General features: G+C 40.2%; 2 protein-coding genes across 2 annotated transcripts; both read right to left on the reverse strand.

Moving 5' to 3' along the window:
* Nucleotides 1-3,118: 3,118 nt before the first annotated feature.
* Nucleotides 3,119-9,953, reverse strand: LOC136809939 (uncharacterized). Its single transcript, XM_067066505.1, has 2 exons — nt 9,898-9,953; nt 3,119-9,599 (listed from the first exon to the last, which is right to left on the reverse strand). Exon 2 carries the CDS (start codon nt 9,484-9,486, stop codon nt 5,956-5,958), a length of 3,531 nt encoding a protein of 1,176 aa, XP_066922606.1. The 5' UTR covers nt 9,487-9,599; nt 9,898-9,953; the 3' UTR covers nt 3,119-5,955.
* On the reverse strand, nt 3,464-5,857 carry LOC136809942 (uncharacterized). The gene has a single exon (XM_067066506.1). It carries the CDS (start codon nt 5,855-5,857, stop codon nt 3,464-3,466), a length of 2,394 nt encoding a protein of 797 aa, XP_066922607.1.
* Nucleotides 9,954-19,081: the final 9,128 nt, after the last annotated feature.

Raw genomic sequence — 19,081 nt, forward strand, 5'->3', positions numbered from 1 at the left:
GAACATTCTTTCAAAAGTTGTCGAGCGTATTGCGTATAACCAACTAACAAACTACCTTGAAACGAACAATTTCTTAAACGAGAATCAATTTGGATTTCGCTGTAAACGATCTACACGTCATGCCGTGACAAAGTTTACCGATCACATCAGGGAAAACATGGACAAATCGAAAGTCACTGGAGCCCTTTTCATGGACTTACGCAAGGCTTTTGATACTGTTAATCACAGCTATCTTCTCAGTAAACTCCCATACTACGGTATTACTGGTAAGGAAGTAAATTGGTTTGCAAGCTATTTATTTCATCGTAGCCAAGTTGTTTCAATTGATGGAGTAACATCGAAATCTGAATTTGTTACCCACGGTGTACCTCAAGGATCTATCTTGGGTCTGTTACTCTTTGTTATTCTGATTAATGATCTTCCATTACAATCGTTGAACTGCCAAGTTTTAATGTATGCGGACGATACAGTAATTTATTTCTCACATAAATCCATCTCTGAGATTGAGAAGTGCATAAATGCTGATGCCCATCGAATAAATCTTTGGATGAACGAAAACTGTTTAATCCTCAATCCTAAGAAGGGCAAAACGGAGTTCATAATTTTTGCTTCACAAGTACGTGACCAAACCGCTAACATAGTGATAAACAACAACGCTATCAACCAGCCTGGTCTTTATGAATACCTTGGAGTTAAACTCGACTCGCATCTCAATCTAAACACTCATCTGCAAACCATGTACAAACGTATCAGTTCCCGTTAAAACATGCTCAGGAAGATACGTCATCAAATCTCACCAACCGTTGCTGAAACTATATTCAACTCGATGATCCAACCACTCATATTCTACTGTTATCCAGTTTTCAGTTGTATGAGCAATACTTGGATAGATAAATTTGAATCGTTCTACACTAGAGCAAAATTTATTGTCAACAGCCGTAAGGGATGGCCGACATTCCGTACACGTCTACAAAGGAATATTGCTCTTGATGTTTTCAAAGAAATTAATTCTGGCAATGAGAAGTATTCATTCATTTCACATGATGGTATAAAAACTCGAAACAAACGAATGCTTCGTCTACCTAGGATAAAATTAGAGGCAGGTAGAAAAACCACCTACTACCAGGGAGCCTCAATATTCAATAACCTTACTACTGACATTCGTGAGCAAAAAAGTATAGTTTTATTTAAAAATATGGTCAGCAATAAATTTGAATTTGACAAGTAAAATCTTTATAATAGTTTTCTTAGATACACTTTTTGAACCTCTCGCAACCCAAAATTCAATCAATTTTAAGCCTATTAATCTTGCGTCTTACATACTAATCTTGAGTTACCACGAGGTTCGATATATTTCTATTTTTACCTATAGTTTATAATATATAAAATAGTTTACACGAAAAATATATACAGAATGACCATTAAAATGTTATTTAAATTATAATCTACATTCGTATCAAATGTATGACACTAAAGGCAATAAAACATTTAGAATTTCATTGCTATATTAGACCCAATAATCCTTGTCTAATCTCGATCACAATACCCAGTCTAAAATTTGAGTTTGTTTTTTAGCTTTTTCGCCTTTGTTTTTAGCCCCTTGACTTATCTCTTTTTGTTTCTTTCGTTTTTCACACAGGTCCCTCATTGATAACAGTATCTATTATACTTGTATATAATTAATTTGTATATATTGTATATTTACTGATGCAGACTAACCTGTATAAATATGAATAATAATAATGATAATAATAATAATAATAATACTTTAAGAAAGGCACGTTCGAAGGCACGTCAAAATTTGAGAGCACGTCAAAATTTGAGGGCACGCCAAAATTCGAGGGCACGTAAGCACGTCGGGCACGTCAAATTTCGGAGGGCACGTAGGGCACAAAGGCACGTCAAAAAATTGAGGGCACGTGGGCACGTCAAAAAAATAAGGGCACGTGGGCACGTCATTTAGCAGACTCATTCCTTAGATTACACATGTTCTCTTTTCTTTTCTTTCATTTCCCTATTATATGATGGTCAGGTCAGGAACAGATTGCTTAGCGGATCAATGTGTTCGTAATATTTACTTCATAATGTGGACCCATACTATAGCCTGACTGACATGACCGTATAGTAAGGGACTCTTTTTTCCAAAGTAGAAACCATTTTTCCTTTCTCTAAGATGTTCCTGTATGAATTTGGTTCCTTCTCAAAAGGAACGATTTGTTCAATTAGTTCATTTGAAACCAGAAACTGTTGATTTTGCGGTTCAATGTGTTCACGATATTTTCTTGAGAATAGGGACCAAAAACTAGAGCTTGCTTGATATGGTCTTATATTGCGGAGCTGTTTTCGAAAAGGAACGACGAATAATTTTTTAAAAATGGTACTTCATGGACATATAGGATGAAGTGATCAAATTGGCCCGAATTTTATTTACATTTTTGAGTTCCTTTTTAAAGATTCCACATCAGAAATACAAATAGGAATTGTAGGAAACAAACTATGAACCCTATGAGTGAAGGGCACTCTTTTTCTTTAAATTAGCTATCGTACCCTTACCACACATATTAGTATCCACAGTTTGTTGTGCACGGAAATAAACTGACACAGTTTGGAACTTCGATTGAAGTGAAATACGATTGTTCAAACTGAAAATTAAAAATAATGACAAAACTAAGTGACGAAATATGACAAGAAAAATGACAAGAAAATTGTACAGAAATTGACTAGAAATCTTGAGGAAATTGATCAAATTGACCTTAAAAGTATCATGAAAATCGCACAAGAAATCTCTTGAAATATACCAAAATTAATGAAACCTAACTTAAGCTTAAAGAAATTGATTTAAAAATATCAAAAATAATCTAATTCCAGACACCTGAGCCAAATAGGCTGATGAACAGAAAAACACAGAGAGGCAAAGGCAAAAAGCAGAAAACAACATACCAGGTAGCCAGTATGTGAAAACTGTGAAAAACTGTGCACAAAAGTTGAGAATTGAATTTGATTTAAGACCAAAACTGTCTAAGTCTGAAACTCCATATTTTGATGCAACCTCACACAACGCTTCTCATAGCTTGATTGATGATTCATGAAAATCGAGAGAGAAAAACGCGTACTTGAATAAAATTGAAAATACTAGATAATTGCCTAAGTGTGAATAAACTAATTATATGACAAAAATGATACAAAAGAACTTAAATGAATGCGTAGAATTAATTGTCAAGAGACTGAACAGAAAAGTGACGTAAGACCAAGAAACAAAGGACTGAATAAAATGACACAAAAGACGCTGAATGAGTTAAATTTTTGACCATTTATATATTAAAACCATCATGCATTACATTCCCCACCATGGGCCAAAAATTTAATCATGTGATCAACCAAAATAATAACTTTGCATGGCTCAATGCCAATAATGACTTTTATCATAGCTCATTGCCAATCAAATAATAACTTTCACATTAACTCATAACCAACCAAGATAACATTCACTCATTTCGTGGAGCTCATTGAACAAATCAGGATCATCGACTGAATGGATTAAAACGAGGTTACGAACAGATCTAACTGTTTCACGTTTGACGCTTTCGTTTTCGTTTTGATAAGATACTGTAACCTTACGAACATTGCCATCATCGCCGACAACAACATCTTTGATCATACCGTACGTGTATCTTTTCGTTAGTGCAGATTCGACTTTGGTGAATAATACGACGTCGCCGATTTGCAAGTTGCGTTCATGGCGAAACCACTTTGTTTGTTTCATAAGCTTGGGAACGTGACATTCGAGCCAGTTTTCGAACCATGCATCGTAGACTTTGGAGTTGGTTTCGAGTAGCCTTATTGGATTGCATGTTTTGACGAAGTCTCCTGAAGGACTACGATCGTTGTTACGACCAAGTATCAGCCGATTCGGTGTGAGAAGATCCATGGTTTCAGTTTCAGTGATGTTTCCAACGAGTAGTGGTAAATCGTTGATTGAGTTTGCAATGATTGATCCGAGTGTCTCCCATTGCAGTATCGATAGCCTTTCGTTGTGGGCGATCTTTTCGATTGACAGGTTGACTTCTCGAATCTTACGTTCGACTTTACCATTGACGTTGTGAGCTCCTACTGGACAAGTTTCGAATTCTACTTTTCGATCCTTGAAAAGTGTTGATTGGATGTTGGTGAAGCTCATTCGAATATCTTGATTGCTTTTGACCAGTTGACTGCCTTCGTCGCAGTATAGCTTTATGGGAAATCCATATCTTGATGAGAATCTTGTAAACGATTGGATGAAGGAGGGTGACGAATAATCATCCATCGTGTTGATGTGGACAGCTGATGTGGAACAGCAGCAGTAGATGACGAGCCAGATCTTTATGGTTGCTCTCTTGTTGGTTGGTGAGATTGATTTGTATGGACCACTGAGATCCACTTGGGTTTGATAAAACGCTGGTGCGATGGTGAGTGAACTGCTTGGAATAGGACCCATGATGGCTTCAACGGTACGTTTTTCAAGATAGCGACATCGTTCGCATGATCTCTTGATGGTTTTAACGAGAGTTCGTCCTTCGATGATGAACACCTTCTTGAGTAGTCGACGAAGAGTTGCTTCGATGCCATCATGTTTCAACCAGTGTGCTTCGATGGCGAGACTGTAAGCGACAGGTGAGTGACGATCAATGACTGGTACACAAAACGTGGACTGAGATAAGTCAAGCATTGCATCTGTGAACTTGCCTGCAATTGTGACACCATTGTTTGGAAGGATTCGTCCTTTGTACGTTAGAATGTTATCTTTCAAAATGGAGATTGGTTCGTACTTCTTTGGGCTGACGAATTTGATGACTTCTTGAGTTGCTAGTTTAAGAAAATAACGTTCACCAAGTTGGACTTCGACTTCCTTGAGCTGGGGAACGTCAGATGCGGTGATTGGATGGTTGAGAACGATTAACAATCCGTTTGAACGAATCTTTGATCTCAAATTGTTGAAGTAACGGTACACGTAGCCCATGATACGGACGACGGTGCTGAAGGATTTGACATTGGGATCGATGAGATACGACGAGAATTTGTAGCGTTCTCCAACTTCTTCTGGAATGATGGGTGCTACATGGTGAACGTAGACTTCCTTGTTGACTTCTGATACCTGTTGATCGGTCAGACGAAGTTCTTGAGCGGTCATCACTGGGAAGTCCTTTGATTGTTGATGCATCCAGTTGTGACCATTGATCCAGGTAGATTCTTTGTTGACGTCTTCGACGGTTGCACCTTTGCGAGTACCGATATCAGCTATCATCTCATCGGTTGGAACGTACTTCCACTGATCTCTGGTGGTGAAACGAAGACTTTCGATGACACGATTTCGTACCCACTGCTTCAAGGGCTTCTGATCATTGTCCAGCCAGTACAAAACGATTTGACTGTCCGTGAATTTCATCGAAGATTGGTGCCATTTGCTGAGTGATCTCTTCACGATTTCTCCGGTGTGGGTATTGATGAGAGCAGCATAGAGTTCTCCTCTTGGTTGTGACATCCCTTTTGGTACTGCTCTGGTTCGTGAGAAGATGAGTTGACATGAGTATTCACCGTTGGTTCTGAGAAAACGAGCGTAGATAGCGACACAAACCATAGACGAACTTGCATCTCCGAAGTCAAGCGTTTCCATGGTTAGGTTGACAGCATCTACAGGTACCACTGCACGATTGAATCTGAGATTGCCAGCTTCTTGGATGAGTTGAAAGTTTGATTCCCACAATGGTCTGAGTGTTTCTGGTATAACATCGTCCCAATCCAGTTTGCGTTGGACTAGGTCTTGAAGGTCGATCTTCATGGATGCGACTAGAGGTGAAACTTTGCCGGTTAGATCGAACATCTCGGCCACTTTTGAAGCACAATGACGACGTGTTAATTTGGAAGGAATGACGTTGACTTGATTCGATGGCTTTTTTCCACGAGACTTCTTCGCGAAGTTCAGGTCACCATGTTGAGCGAAACCATATCTGATTTGACGTACCACTTGAATCCAGCGATGTGAATCATCTCTCCGTCTTCACTCATGGTGGGTGGAGGATCTTCTCCTGAGAATACGAATCCCTTGAGATTGAATCCACCTCGACTGATGACACGTTCGAGTTGGTCTGCACGAATATAGGCTGTTTGTCTGTCTTGTTCACCGGTGAGGCAATCATCGACGTAAATATCACGTTTGACGATCTCTTCGATTTCGGGGTACTCATCCTTTGACATTTCAGCTACTCTTCGAAGACCGTATTCAGCTTGGTTTCCTGAAGACTTAACCCCGTATATCAGGGTCTTGACGACTTTTTCTTGAGGGATTTTGGATGGGTCAAGGTTGGCTTCCCAAACGTAGCGTTGATAGCACCAATGAGATTCGTCCAATTTGATGGTGTTATACATCTTCTTGATATCTGTGTGCATAGCGATAGGGTGAATGAAGAATCGGATCAAGACTTCCTGAAGCCTGTTGAGGGTATTCCTCCCTTTAGCGAGAAGATCGTTTAAACTATATCCCGACGATGTTGTTGATGATGCATCAAAGACAATGCGACAAGGGGTGCTAATGGAATTGCCCTTCCACACTGCTCTCCATGGGATGTAGTGGTGACATTGATGGTCGCTGAGCATCTGTTGAGTTGACTCTGGTAGATTGCTGACATAGTCGACGTAACCAAGACTCTGAAGCTTAGATTCTGACGTAAGGATATCTTCCTTGTCGCTATGGTTGGACGGTTTGTTAAGTTTACGAAGTTGTTGACCAAATACTTTCATGGCGATGTCTCTGTTGTTTGCTAATCTGGTTGATGGATCAGTAATGAAAGGTAGGATAGCTGAGGTTGTTCGAGTTTCTGGATCGATAGTGACCGACGAGTTGATAAGTGATTGTTCGATCTCTTCCTTGATACTGATTGCTTCAGTCGATTCGTCGTATTTACATTGGTTGCAATTGCGGCAATTTGGACAGCGATATGTGATTTCACTGCCTGCTCCTTCGACTTCCTCAAATACTCGCATTGATGTGGATAGATGGGTGTTGAATCCAAGCAAAGGAACGTCTGATGGTGGAGTTCGAAGTAGTTGATATGTTGATGTGAAGTTGCAGGATGCATGAAAGGGACTGAATGATGGGTGTGGTCCACCGATGACACCTGATCCCCCACTTGCACTTGTGAAGGATGATTCGAAGATCGACAATCCTGATGGCATTTGATGGATGATTTTTGGAAAGTACCTCAAGTATTTGATACCGATCATCATGTGAACGTCGCCACCAATTGATGATGGAAGCTTTGGTAGACATTTTGAATCACCACACTTGGAGTATGACTTGATGATGTCTTTTTCTGCTTCGACGAGCGAAAACGTTGGGAATGTTGACGTGATCTGTTGGATGCAAGGACCAGTTAATGAGGCTATCTCCCCATTGCTGAGTGGAATGTTGACAACGTAACGTCCAAATGACGATTTTGTGACACTGTTCCCAACACCACCAAGGATGACTGGTGCTGAAGAGTCTTTGATGGCACTGGGTCCGAGAAGTTTGATTGCGTTTTGACTGACCACGAAATCACTGCAGCCACTGTCGTAAAAGATAAGTAATTTGTGTTGATTGATGAGAACTTCTTGCAGCATGTAGATACCCCTGTCTCCATGTTGATCGTTTGTTTTGAAGGATGCTGTGTGGAATGACAAGCTTATATTTCTTGTAAAGCTTGGAAGACTTGGACTTCGGAAGAACCGTTCTTTGAATTTTTCCAGCAGCTCGATATTGGCTGGTTCCTCTTTATGCTCCTCGCAGACCAAGACGTGCTTTCGAACAGGATACTTTCGATGTGAAGCGTTGGGACATACGAAATCATGCTGACATTTTCCATCTTTATGCTTTCCAGATGCGGATGCTGCACCTGGAAAGAGACATTGAAAACAGTATCCCTTGTCTTTGAGAAGGGAGAGTCGACTTGCAGGTGTGAGTTCTGCAAATTTCTGACAAGTGTAGTATTGAACCAGCTTTGTTCTACCTGGGCCTGATGAGGCAACATGATCGTTTTCACCAGCTGGGGTTTCACAAAGGGCACACACAGGATTCGAGGTATCAGAGGACATATAAGAATTCGAAAAATGTCCATACCTCTTATCCCTGGTTTGTTTGGATGGATCCTTTGGTTTGTTATCGTTTGATTTTGACTCATCTCGAAGGAGAAGTTTCTGCTCGTTGATTCTTCGCTCTTTGGTCAGGAATGATATCATAGTTGTCCAGGTTTCCTTGGGGCTGAGGTTGTGGTCACAGACACTTGATAGGAATCTTGTTGTCCTACCGTCACCGAGGAGGTTTTGAATGTGGTTAAGTGAGTCGCCATAATACAGGTGTTCTTCTATGTGATGCTTTTCGGCCAAGACTGCCATCTCCTGCATCATGCTTATTAGGTGACTAATGCCAGAGACAACTTTTTCCGGGTTTTTCTTTGAGATTTCAAGTGATTTGAGTTGAGTGATCTTTTTCTTGAGCATCATCCTGGTGTCACCAAATGCTTCTTCGAGACGTTTCCAAATTTCGTCGATTGACTCAAGGTTTTTGACCATGGTATATGCTGGATCAGCAAGGTAATTGTTGACTAACAGATCTGGTAGATAGCTCTTGGGAGTTGATGATAAATGAACTTTTTCGAAATTAGAGCGAAAGGTATAATAATCTGATTTGGAATCATATCCAGTGAATTTGTCAAGATGAATGTTCAGTTTATTGCGTTTGAATTCTGAATGTACATCTAGTTCACGATTACTTATTTCAATGCTCAAGTTGTTCATAAAAGTTTGACGTAAAGTGTCTAATTTGAAATATCTCTCACCAAGTTGTTTGATTGTGGCTTTGATCAGTGCATTAGTGGTGGATGTTTGGAGACATTCCTTGTAGGAATCTGAAATCTTGTTGAACTTTGTTTCGTTTGATGGCATCTCTTTTCGCCAATTCAGGAGTTCGATTGATGCTGAATCAGCAGGGATCCTTTTGAAATTTAGTTCCAGTTCATCGATGGCTCCTTTGGCCCACTGCATATTGAATTCCAGTGTTTGTTCTTTGTGCGCGATGAACTCGTCGACTCGTTTCTTTTCCTTGGTGACAGTGATCTTGGAGTTGTATTCCTTCGAGTCCTGTATGTACTTGGTGATTTGATCCAAGCCTGTCTTTATTGTAAGTTGGAGATCGTCCGATAAGGCTTGTCCGGATGACACGATTCTGCGTGATTTGGTACGGATTGATTTCCGCATTAATTCGAATTTGGCCAGTAACGACTTGAGGTCCTCTGGTTGTATGCTTTCGAACTTATGTTCGTTGATGAGATCTGGTATCTCGTCACACATTACTTCGATGGCAATGCGTTCTTCATTTACTGTGGTGTTGTGTAGTTGATGATGAGGAGGATCCATTTCGTCCTCTGATGAACTCAGCTCCTTGTAGTTGACACGTTTTGTCTGACGGAGCAACATGCATTGATTGATTCAATGAACAGGCGAGTGAGTCAGCTCTGTTTGAATGTTGTGCACGGAAATAAACTGACACAGTTTGGAACTTCGATTGAAGTGAAATACGATTGTTCAAACTGAAAATTAAAAATAATGACAAAACTAAGTGACGAAATATGACAAGAAAAATGACAAGAAAATTGAACAGAAATTGACTAGAAATCTTGAGGAAATTGATCAAATTGACCTTAAAAGTATCATGAAAATCGCACAAGAAATCTCTTGAAATATACCAAAATTAATGAAACCTAACTTAAGCTTAAAGAAATTGATTTAAAAATATCAAAAATAATCTAATTCCAGACACCTGAGCCAAATAGGCTGATGAACAGAAAAACACAGAGAGGCAAAGGCAAAAAGCAGAAAACAACATACCAGGTAGCCAGTATGTGAAAACTGTGAAAAACTGTGCACAAAAGTTGAGAATTGAATTTGATTTAAGACCAAAACTGTCTAAGTCTGAAACTCCATATTTTGATGCAACCTCACACAACGCTTCTCATAGCTTGATTGATGATTCATGAAAATCGAGAGAGAAAAACGCGTACTTGAATAAAATTGAAAATACTAGATAATTGCCTAAGTGTGAATAAACTAATTATATGACAAAAATGATACAAAAGAACTTAAATGAATGCGTAGAATTAATTGTCAAGAGACTGAACAGAAAAGTGACGTAAGACCAAGAAACAAAGGACTGAATAAAATGACACAAAAGACGCTGAATGAGTTAAATTTTTGACCATTTATATATTAAAACCATCATGCATTACACAGTTATATCACAGCTTGTCTACAGTTATCACAACATATCGAGGCCACTAAGTCAAATGGAAAACGAAAGTGCCCAGTCTAATGTCTTATCACACCTTATCACACGTATCCTTCGTTTTATCACAACTTATCACTACTTATCTACAGTTATCACTACATATCAAGGCCACTAAGTCAAATGGAAAGGCAAAGTGCCGAGACTAATGTCTTATCACACCTATCCATAGTTTTATCACAACTTATCACTACTTATCTACAGTTATCACAACATATCGAGGCCACTAAGTCAAATGGAAAGGCAAAGTGCCGAGACTAATGTCTTATCACACCTATCCTTAGTTTTATCACAAATTATCACTACTTATCTACAGTTATCACATCTTATCACACGTACGAATAGTTTTATCACAACTTATCACTACTTATCTGCAGTTATCACAACATATCGAAGGCCACTAAGTCAAATAGAAAGCGAAAGTACCGAGACTAATTTCTCATCACACCTTATCACACCGATCCATAGTTTTATCACAACTTATCGCTACTTATCTACAGTTATCACAACATATCGAGGCCACTAAGTCAAATGGAAAGCGAAAGTGCCGAGACTAATGTCTTATCACACCTATCCATAGTTCTATCACAACTTATCGCTACTTATCTACAGTTATCACAACATATCGAGGCCACTAAGTCGAATGGAAAGTGAAAGTGTCTATTCTAATGTCTTATCACATCTTATCACACGTCTACTTATCGACCGCTGGAGGCGGTTTCTATCATAGTGGTACGCTAATCTCGTTTTGCCTTGGCTCATTACGTTGTCTGCCATTTACTTTCGGTTTTTTTTAACTAGATTACCCAGGTGTTTCTCTTTTTTTCCCTGAATGTCTTTTATTCGGAATTGAATAGTCGAGACATGAAAAATGACTATATTGTAATCTGTTTTCAATGAATAATCTAAAATGTACTGGAGATGACATGTAGGCGTTAATAATGTGCGCGCGCTTTTTCGCGAGCGTGACGCGTGATGGAAGGCGGTCTTTTCAGTGGGGTTTAGATCCACACTGTGACCTGGTCAACAGTTATCACAACAAATCGGGGACACTTAGTCAAATGGAAAGCGAAAGTGCCCAGTCTAATGTCTAATGTCACCTTATCACCGTGACAGGACAATTGCCCACCGTGACAATTACCCCGGGATAATTGCCCCCAGAAAATTCCCCCCAGGACAATTCCCCCCCAGACAATTCTCCTTAGGACAATTATCCCCTGGACAATTACCCCCCGGACAATTGCCCCCCCCTCCCAAAAAAGAAAATCCAGACAATCACTGTTGAGACAATTCTTGATCGGGGGTGATCGTTAGTCTTTTTGACTATTTTTCTTGTTAGACTTGAAAAGTGCATTCAAGAATGCTATGCTGTATGATTTTTCCAAGAGAGACTTTTTGACGATTACAGAGAAAGTAGTCTGCATAATATACCCACTGTAATACAATCACGTGTGACCAAAAACAAATAAAGAGATAACTCAAAAATAAGCGATAATTTTTCTGGCAAATTTTCTTATAAAAAGGTGTTTACTGAATTCCCATGCACATAAGCTGTTATTGAAAAACAAAATGAAAATAAAACGCTTAATGGAAAAGTGGGACGTGGGGCGGTGGCTCAGGTGGGACGCTTAAGTGGGATGATGCTGGGACGTTCAGGTGGGACGATGCTGGGACGCTCAGGTGGGACGCTCAAGTGGGACGATGGTGGAACGCTCAGGTGGGACGATGGTGGGACGCTCTTTCATGTTGTCGCTTTAATATTCTTGGCTCCGAGAAAACCCAGGTGCGATCTATTTATTCATTCATTCATTCATGAAACTTAAAAAAACGTCTTCAAAAATATTCAGGATATTTCAAAGATGAGGTTTTTCATAAGAACATTAAGGCTAAAATCGAGTTACTCGATCACCATAAATTTTGACATCATCTTTTACTTTTAACATCTAGTCCGGGGGGCAATTGTCTGGAGGGCAATTGTCCAGGGGGGGATTGTCTGGGGGCAATTGTCCTGGGGGCAATTGTCCGGGGGCAATTGTCCGGGGGCAATTGTCCGGGGGCAATTGTCACGGGGGGGGGGCAATTGTCCTAGAACCCTTATCACACGTATCCTTCGTTTTATCACAACTTATCTACAGATATCACTACATATCAAGGCCACTAAGTCAAATGGAAAGCGAAAGTGCCGAGACTAATGTCTTATCACACCAATTCATAGTTTTATCATAACTCATCGATACTTATCTACAGTTATCACAACATATCGATGCCATTAAGTGAAATGGAAAGCGAAAGTGCCGAGACTAATGTCTTATCACACCTTATCATCACACCTATCTATAGTTTTATCACAACTTATCGCTCGCTACTTATCTACAGTTATCACAACATATCGAGGCCACTAAGTCGAATGGAAAGTGAAAGTGTCTATTCTAATGTCTTATCACATCATATCCCACGTACGAATAGTTTTATCACAACTTATCACTAATTATCTACAGTTATCACGACACACCGAGGCCACTAACTCAAATGGAAGGCGAAAGTGCCGAGACTAATGTCTTATCACACCTTACCACACCAATCCATAGTTTTATCACAATTTATCGCTACTTATCTACAGTTATCACAACGTATCGAGGCCGCTAAGTTAAAAGGAAAGCGAAAGTGCCGAGACTAATGTCTCATCACACCAATCCATAGTTTTATCAAAACTTATCGCTACTTATCTACAGTTATCACGACATATCGAGGACAATAAGTCGAATGGAAAGTGAAAGTGTCTATTCTAATGTCTTTTCACATCTTATCTACAGTTATCCCCCGGGGGGGGGGGGTACTAGGGCGAAATGGGTGCCAGGTATGTGCGAGCCATAAGGGTACCTTTTCTCATTCCTCAAAAGTCTCTCAAAGGCGTACAAATTCAAAAGTTAGTCTCTGAAAGGGTCCCAAAATCACAAAAATCAAAAATTTCTCTCTCAAAGGGTCACGATTTCCAAGGATTTTGACCAAAATCTGGTGAAAATCAAACCAAAATTTGGAAAAAATGGACCAAAATTTAGGAAAAAGTCTCTCAAAGGGTCCCAAAATCACCAAAATTTTGTCTCTCAAAGGGTCGATATTCGATTTTCGGCTCGGACATACCCGTCACCTCGCAAACCTAGTACCCCCCCACTCCCCCGGGCAGTTATCACAACATATCCAGGTCACTAAGTCAAATGGAAAGCGAAAGTGTTATTTTATTGTAAGAGGCTCGATAACCAATTCTATGTTTTTTTGGCCGCTCATATCGGTCCTGTGATGTCATTGGCCCGCTATTGTTGTTTTGTTCTTTTGACATAAAATCATTTAAAAGTTCCTGTCATAGGTGTCCAAAATCATTTAGCTCGAAGAGAACAGAGAGGCCAGACCAGACCAGACGATGAAGAGAATATTCAGCAAAAGCGAATGGAAAGAAATCGATGGAGCCAGCGACAAGGCAAGGCAAGAAGACTGAAACGTTAGCCAAACGAACACGGTTTGTACATATGTCCAGTCGAGAATTGCGACAGTGACAGCTATAAAAGCCAAAAGGGCCGCAGGAAGAATGTGTCCATTAAGCACGCCTGGTTTTATTATTTCGACAAGAAGCCAGATGGGGAAGAAGCCTTTCCTCAAACGATGAACCCTCCTGCGAAAAAAGTCTTGGGACATGCCTTCGTTTTCTAAAAACTGTCAATTGGCAAAAGACTTTGTCAATTGGATTTGCAGCGCCGGTGGTGGTGGAAAAGACATGAGCCAAGCCGACCAACTGTGCGTCAATATTCTTAAGTTTTGCAAGACAACCAAGAGTTAACGAGGACGACATTGGAGTATTGCATCGGATCCGTCGACCTCATTCAAAAGTAGAATCTAGAATCATTTCCTACTTGCATTCCAGCAGCCACGGACTGCGGACTTTTTGCGCTTCAAAGGACTGACTTCTCGGAAGATATCCGTGTTGTTGATCACGGAAGCTTTTGTTTCAAGAGCAAAGCAATGTCTCAGAAAGAAGATGCGTGTACTTTCAGTCGAACATTTCGAAAGCATGAACTGTTGGGCGTCGTTGGCAGACTTGCAAAAGGCGGTGCCCTTTCACGAAAACCGCTACATACAAATCACCAGTCTGGCCAAAGAAGACGTCTCTATTCCGCACGATTTGTCTTTCGCGATCTCGTTCTTGCTGACGGTCCTGTTCCTGAGAGTTAAAGTCAGCCGCCCAATGACGTATCAATTTCTAACAGTCGACGTGATGAAATCTGCATTAAAAGACGGCGTCATTGATCAAACGCGTTTTAAAACTGAGGCGACATACAGTTTCGATTCGTTGTTGTTTTCCGACTACGCTCTCGAGAAAGCTAAAGACTACACTGATTTCGTGAGGCCAAAACTGAATGCTACGTGTGACTTTCTACTCGTTTGGAAGAACGGTGGACAACTGTCTAACTTGGGTGATGTTTTTGGAAAAATGGTGTACCAAGCCATCGGTAAGTATGTGAATCCGACACGTTACCGTCAGATCATTGAGACTGCCAGTTCCGAACACTTGTCTCCTGCTGACCAAGAAATGATCAGCCAACACCAGAAGCACACTTCGAACGTCACCAAAGTCCATTACAGAAAATTCGAGAATTGTTGCACAAAATGCTTCTGATTGCATCGAAAGGTTGATACAGTCCAGCCAAACCGCGCAAGTCGAGAACGAAGTTGAGGAAGATGTTTGCGACGACCACGAGTCAACTGATACCGAAGTTGCAAAGGTTCCGGATTCTGACGAAACGGCCATCAGCAGACCAACAACAAGAAGTAGTGCTCGACAACAAGTACTGAACAATTCATTGAAAATCGACACCCAAAGTATCAGCACAACTTAAGGAGCTCGGGGAAGGAAAAGCTCGTTCACGAAAGAAGAGGACATGTTTATAATAAACGGTTTAAAAAAGTAGAAAGGAAAATGGACTCAAATACTAAACGACCCTAATTACAAATTCCATCCGTCAAGGAGGATAAGCACCTTTATGACGCGTGCTAAGAAACTGAACTATGTTTAGAAATGTTTGTTTGCATTTCCACATTTAAATTTGTAAAATATTTTCAAAAACACTTTACCAGTAACTAGCATTGAAACATAACCAAAGCTAGGGAATAGAAGTGTCGTTTTTTGATCGCTTTCAAATTGACTTATTTTCACTTTCAAACTTTGTTATCAGGTATGATAAGGTATGATAAGAGTGACGAAATGTGTGACAAGCTGTGATAAGAAATTCGAGAATCCAATATTCGTTTTCAATCTGAAATATTTCACGATCCTGAATGCATGTTCTAAACTAGGACACGTGCTGAAAGGTAGAATTCAATCGAGATTTAATCAGGAATTAACATATATCATATATTTGTTGTCATATTCTTCATATAACTCTCTTGTTAATAGACTCTACAAATACTTTATTTTTTTTCAAATTGAAAAAGAATCAGCCCTTCCATGATAAGTCAAGAGATCTTTATTTCGTGCTCAAACTCAAAGGCCCTCTATCTTATTCTATGTTCTTTGTATAACTCTGTACGAGTTAATATCAACAGGCTAAATATATCTAGTTGTCAAAGTTTAACTCCAAAGCTCATGTTTCAATATGCATTATGGATTATTAAAAAAATAGAGAGAGACTTGAAAATAATTATCGAGAGAATAACTTGTTTATAGTCAAATAAAGTGAGATTCAAACACGATCTTAGTATATTTTAGATATACAATTTGCAATGAATTCTACAATTCGTTAAAAAAGTAAAACAATTCTAGAAGTAGGCAAGATTGTTGTGTTCTGATCAAGTTGTCGATTGTCCTTTTTCTGGAGTACTATTCAGAACGGGCGTAGGGAAATTTAGTTCTCTACCTCGGTAATCATGGCCTCCTCGTCCTCAGTTTCAGAGACGACTGTTCTCATCTTTCTCCTCTTGCGAAGGGGGCTATTTTCATTTTCGGAGTTCTCTGAAGAGCTAGATTTGGATAATGGCAGTTGATACGATGGTATGTGATCATCGGCTTCTTTGGGAACTTCTTGGCTTGGGTGAGCTTCTTGGCTTGGGCGAGGAGCTTCTTGGCTTGGGTGAGTTTCTTGGCTTGGGCGAGCTTCTTGGCTTTGGTTCTCCCTGACGGATGCCGACGACTGTGATCTGTAGGGTGGTATTGTTTCGTCGCTTTCGTTGTGGGTCTGTTGGCTTTGTGTCAGATTTTTGATTAGAATGTCTGCCAACTCTGGATAAAGAATGTGGAAGAACAGGTGGTAGTCGAAAAACGGTCTTTCGAGTCCATGTTTCACAAACCAGCCGTCATAGACAGTGTCAGACAGGTCCCACTTGGTCCTATTACGACGTTTGAACATTGCTACAGCCTCCGGACTCACACCAAGTTTATTCCAGTAGTTATCAACGTTTTGCACCAACTCGAACACCTTCTCACAATATGCATTGTCGCAGTGGTCAGAGGTGTTGTTAAAATGCTCTGACTCCCAACTCAGGTGGTTGTAGTTGACTCCAACAGCTCTGTCTTCAGACATTACAGCGTGGTCTACAGCTTCCTGTACGGACGCGCTGCTATCGTTACTTTTGCTCGGACGTAGATTTGACGTTTGCGAAAAAAAGAATTCGTCAACGTCTTCTTCGAATAGAGCCGCCTGAGGATCATTGTCGAAGTCATTGTAAATGGGACCACGGCCGCTGGTGTTGACGTCTAGAGAGTTTCCGTCTTCGCCATCTGATACGTCACTGTCGTCTTCCATGCTTGTATCGAAAAGTGGTTCGTTCCTCAAAATGTGAGCAACGTAGTGGAAAACGAGCATGCAATTGACACGGAGCCAACCTGGTAAACTGAAAATATGACGCTATACTATGTCTCCGGGCGCAGTAGTGTAGTGGTTATCAATCTTGACTGCCGTCCAGGAGGTCGGGGTTCGATTCCCGCTCGGTGCTGAGTTTCACTTGGCAAGTGAATGTACCTTCGCCCGGGCCAACCCATGCCATGTGAGGGGAATTGGGTAGACAGAAACTCAAGAAGCCTGTCGGTGACTGTGCTAGGTATCGATTCCACAACCCATCGTGGATGAGGTGAGAGTGCGCTGGTCTTGTTCCCTAGTGGTTCACGCTGGACTTAACGCACTCGATCCAAAAACTGTGTGTCAGTGTCTCGCAAGCTGGTCACAGTATAAACCATCCAGACGGTTCTAATGAGACGACTCCTAGACCGCTCAATACGGAACCGGGTGTCCTCTGCAAAGAGTAGCCAGTCATCACCATACTATGTCTCCGGAAAAGTCATTTCATATAAAACACAGGGAGTAAGGACCTTTCTCGCAATTCTATTTCATAATACTGCGCATGCGTAATTTTCAACCGGTAGTGGATATTTAATGGCTAGAACCAAGTCAAATAATCCGGGAGGGGTGGACTCACTCAAATCCATTTTTTGATTAGACGGGAATGTGACGTTCTTTAGTGACGTATTGTGACGTTCTTTAGTGACGTATTTGTCGCTTATTGGGTCACTACCAGTTAGGGTCAGGGTTGGACTCGAGAGTCACAACTGAGTGCCCTGGACCCATTTAGAGTCACTTTAGGGTCAATTGGACCCACTGCCAAAATTGAAAAACTTCGTTTTTGTAAGATTTTAGATTGCTGCGAATAAGGTACTTTCTTCCTCTCATAAATAATTACAAAAAGTTGAAAATGCTTTGTTTGATCAAAAGACATTCAACTGCCAGTGTGATTGATTTGGTTAATGCGAAAAGAAATCAAGTAATTACGACATAAAAATAAGTTTCAATTATGAAGATTTTTCTTTTTGACATATGCCAGTCATATTTTGTACAAAATAAAAGCAGAGTTTCTGCATTGAAAATTCGTTTCTATACTCGTATATATCTTATGCATGTAAAGCAATCACTTACGAGAAATCCGTGGGTCTTTCTTTGTCAGAGACTTTGTCTTAAAGATTTCCAAACGATTTTTGATTGCGTTGTTGTTCTTGTCGTTTCCAAAATCAGGGTAATTGTTAGTTGCGATGTAGAATCCTGAGTTGTATTTCACTCTTGAGGCACCCTTATGCTTCTGTGGGACGAAAATCAATCCGCCTGGTTAAAAGAAATAAAGAAAGACCGTGTTAAAAACTACTCCAAGAAAACTGAAAAGTATACAAAAGTAAATACGCTACATATCTCAACTCAACATAACCAAAAACCCGTCAGGGTAAAGAAAATGAAAGTGCTAGAACTAAATGAAATGTCAAAAATGCAGATATCATTCAGATGGACTTGCACCATATTCATTCTTCTAAAAAACTTTATATTTACCTTGTAAGAGTCTTTTTGAGTCTTCACATGCCAAGCTATCGGGCGTCCACTCGTCCATCATCACTATATGAGTACGTGCTGTGATGAGTGATGCCGAGAATTTGCCGTCATTCATTACACCGGCGATTAATTGACTTGGGATGATGCCTAGAAAAATATAAATCAATTTATCCTTGTCTTTTTTGCCTCTTCGATGTTTTTGCACTCAAAACCACAGTAGAAAATGCAGCACGAAAGGCCAAACTTCGATACTGAATTAAAAAACTCACCTTGAAAGGCACCAAACCAACTGGTCTTTCCACTGTCGGATTTCCCAACAAGACACAATTTCTTTTCTTTTTGTGGAAACTTTCCATGAAGCAAAAGCTAATAG

This window comes from Clytia hemisphaerica, unplaced genomic scaffold, assembly GCF_902728285.1.
Source record: "Clytia hemisphaerica strain Z4C2 unplaced genomic scaffold, Clytia hemisphaerica genome assembly, whole genome shotgun sequence".
NCBI classification, from domain to species: Eukaryota; Metazoa; Cnidaria; class Hydrozoa; order Leptothecata; family Clytiidae; genus Clytia; species Clytia hemisphaerica.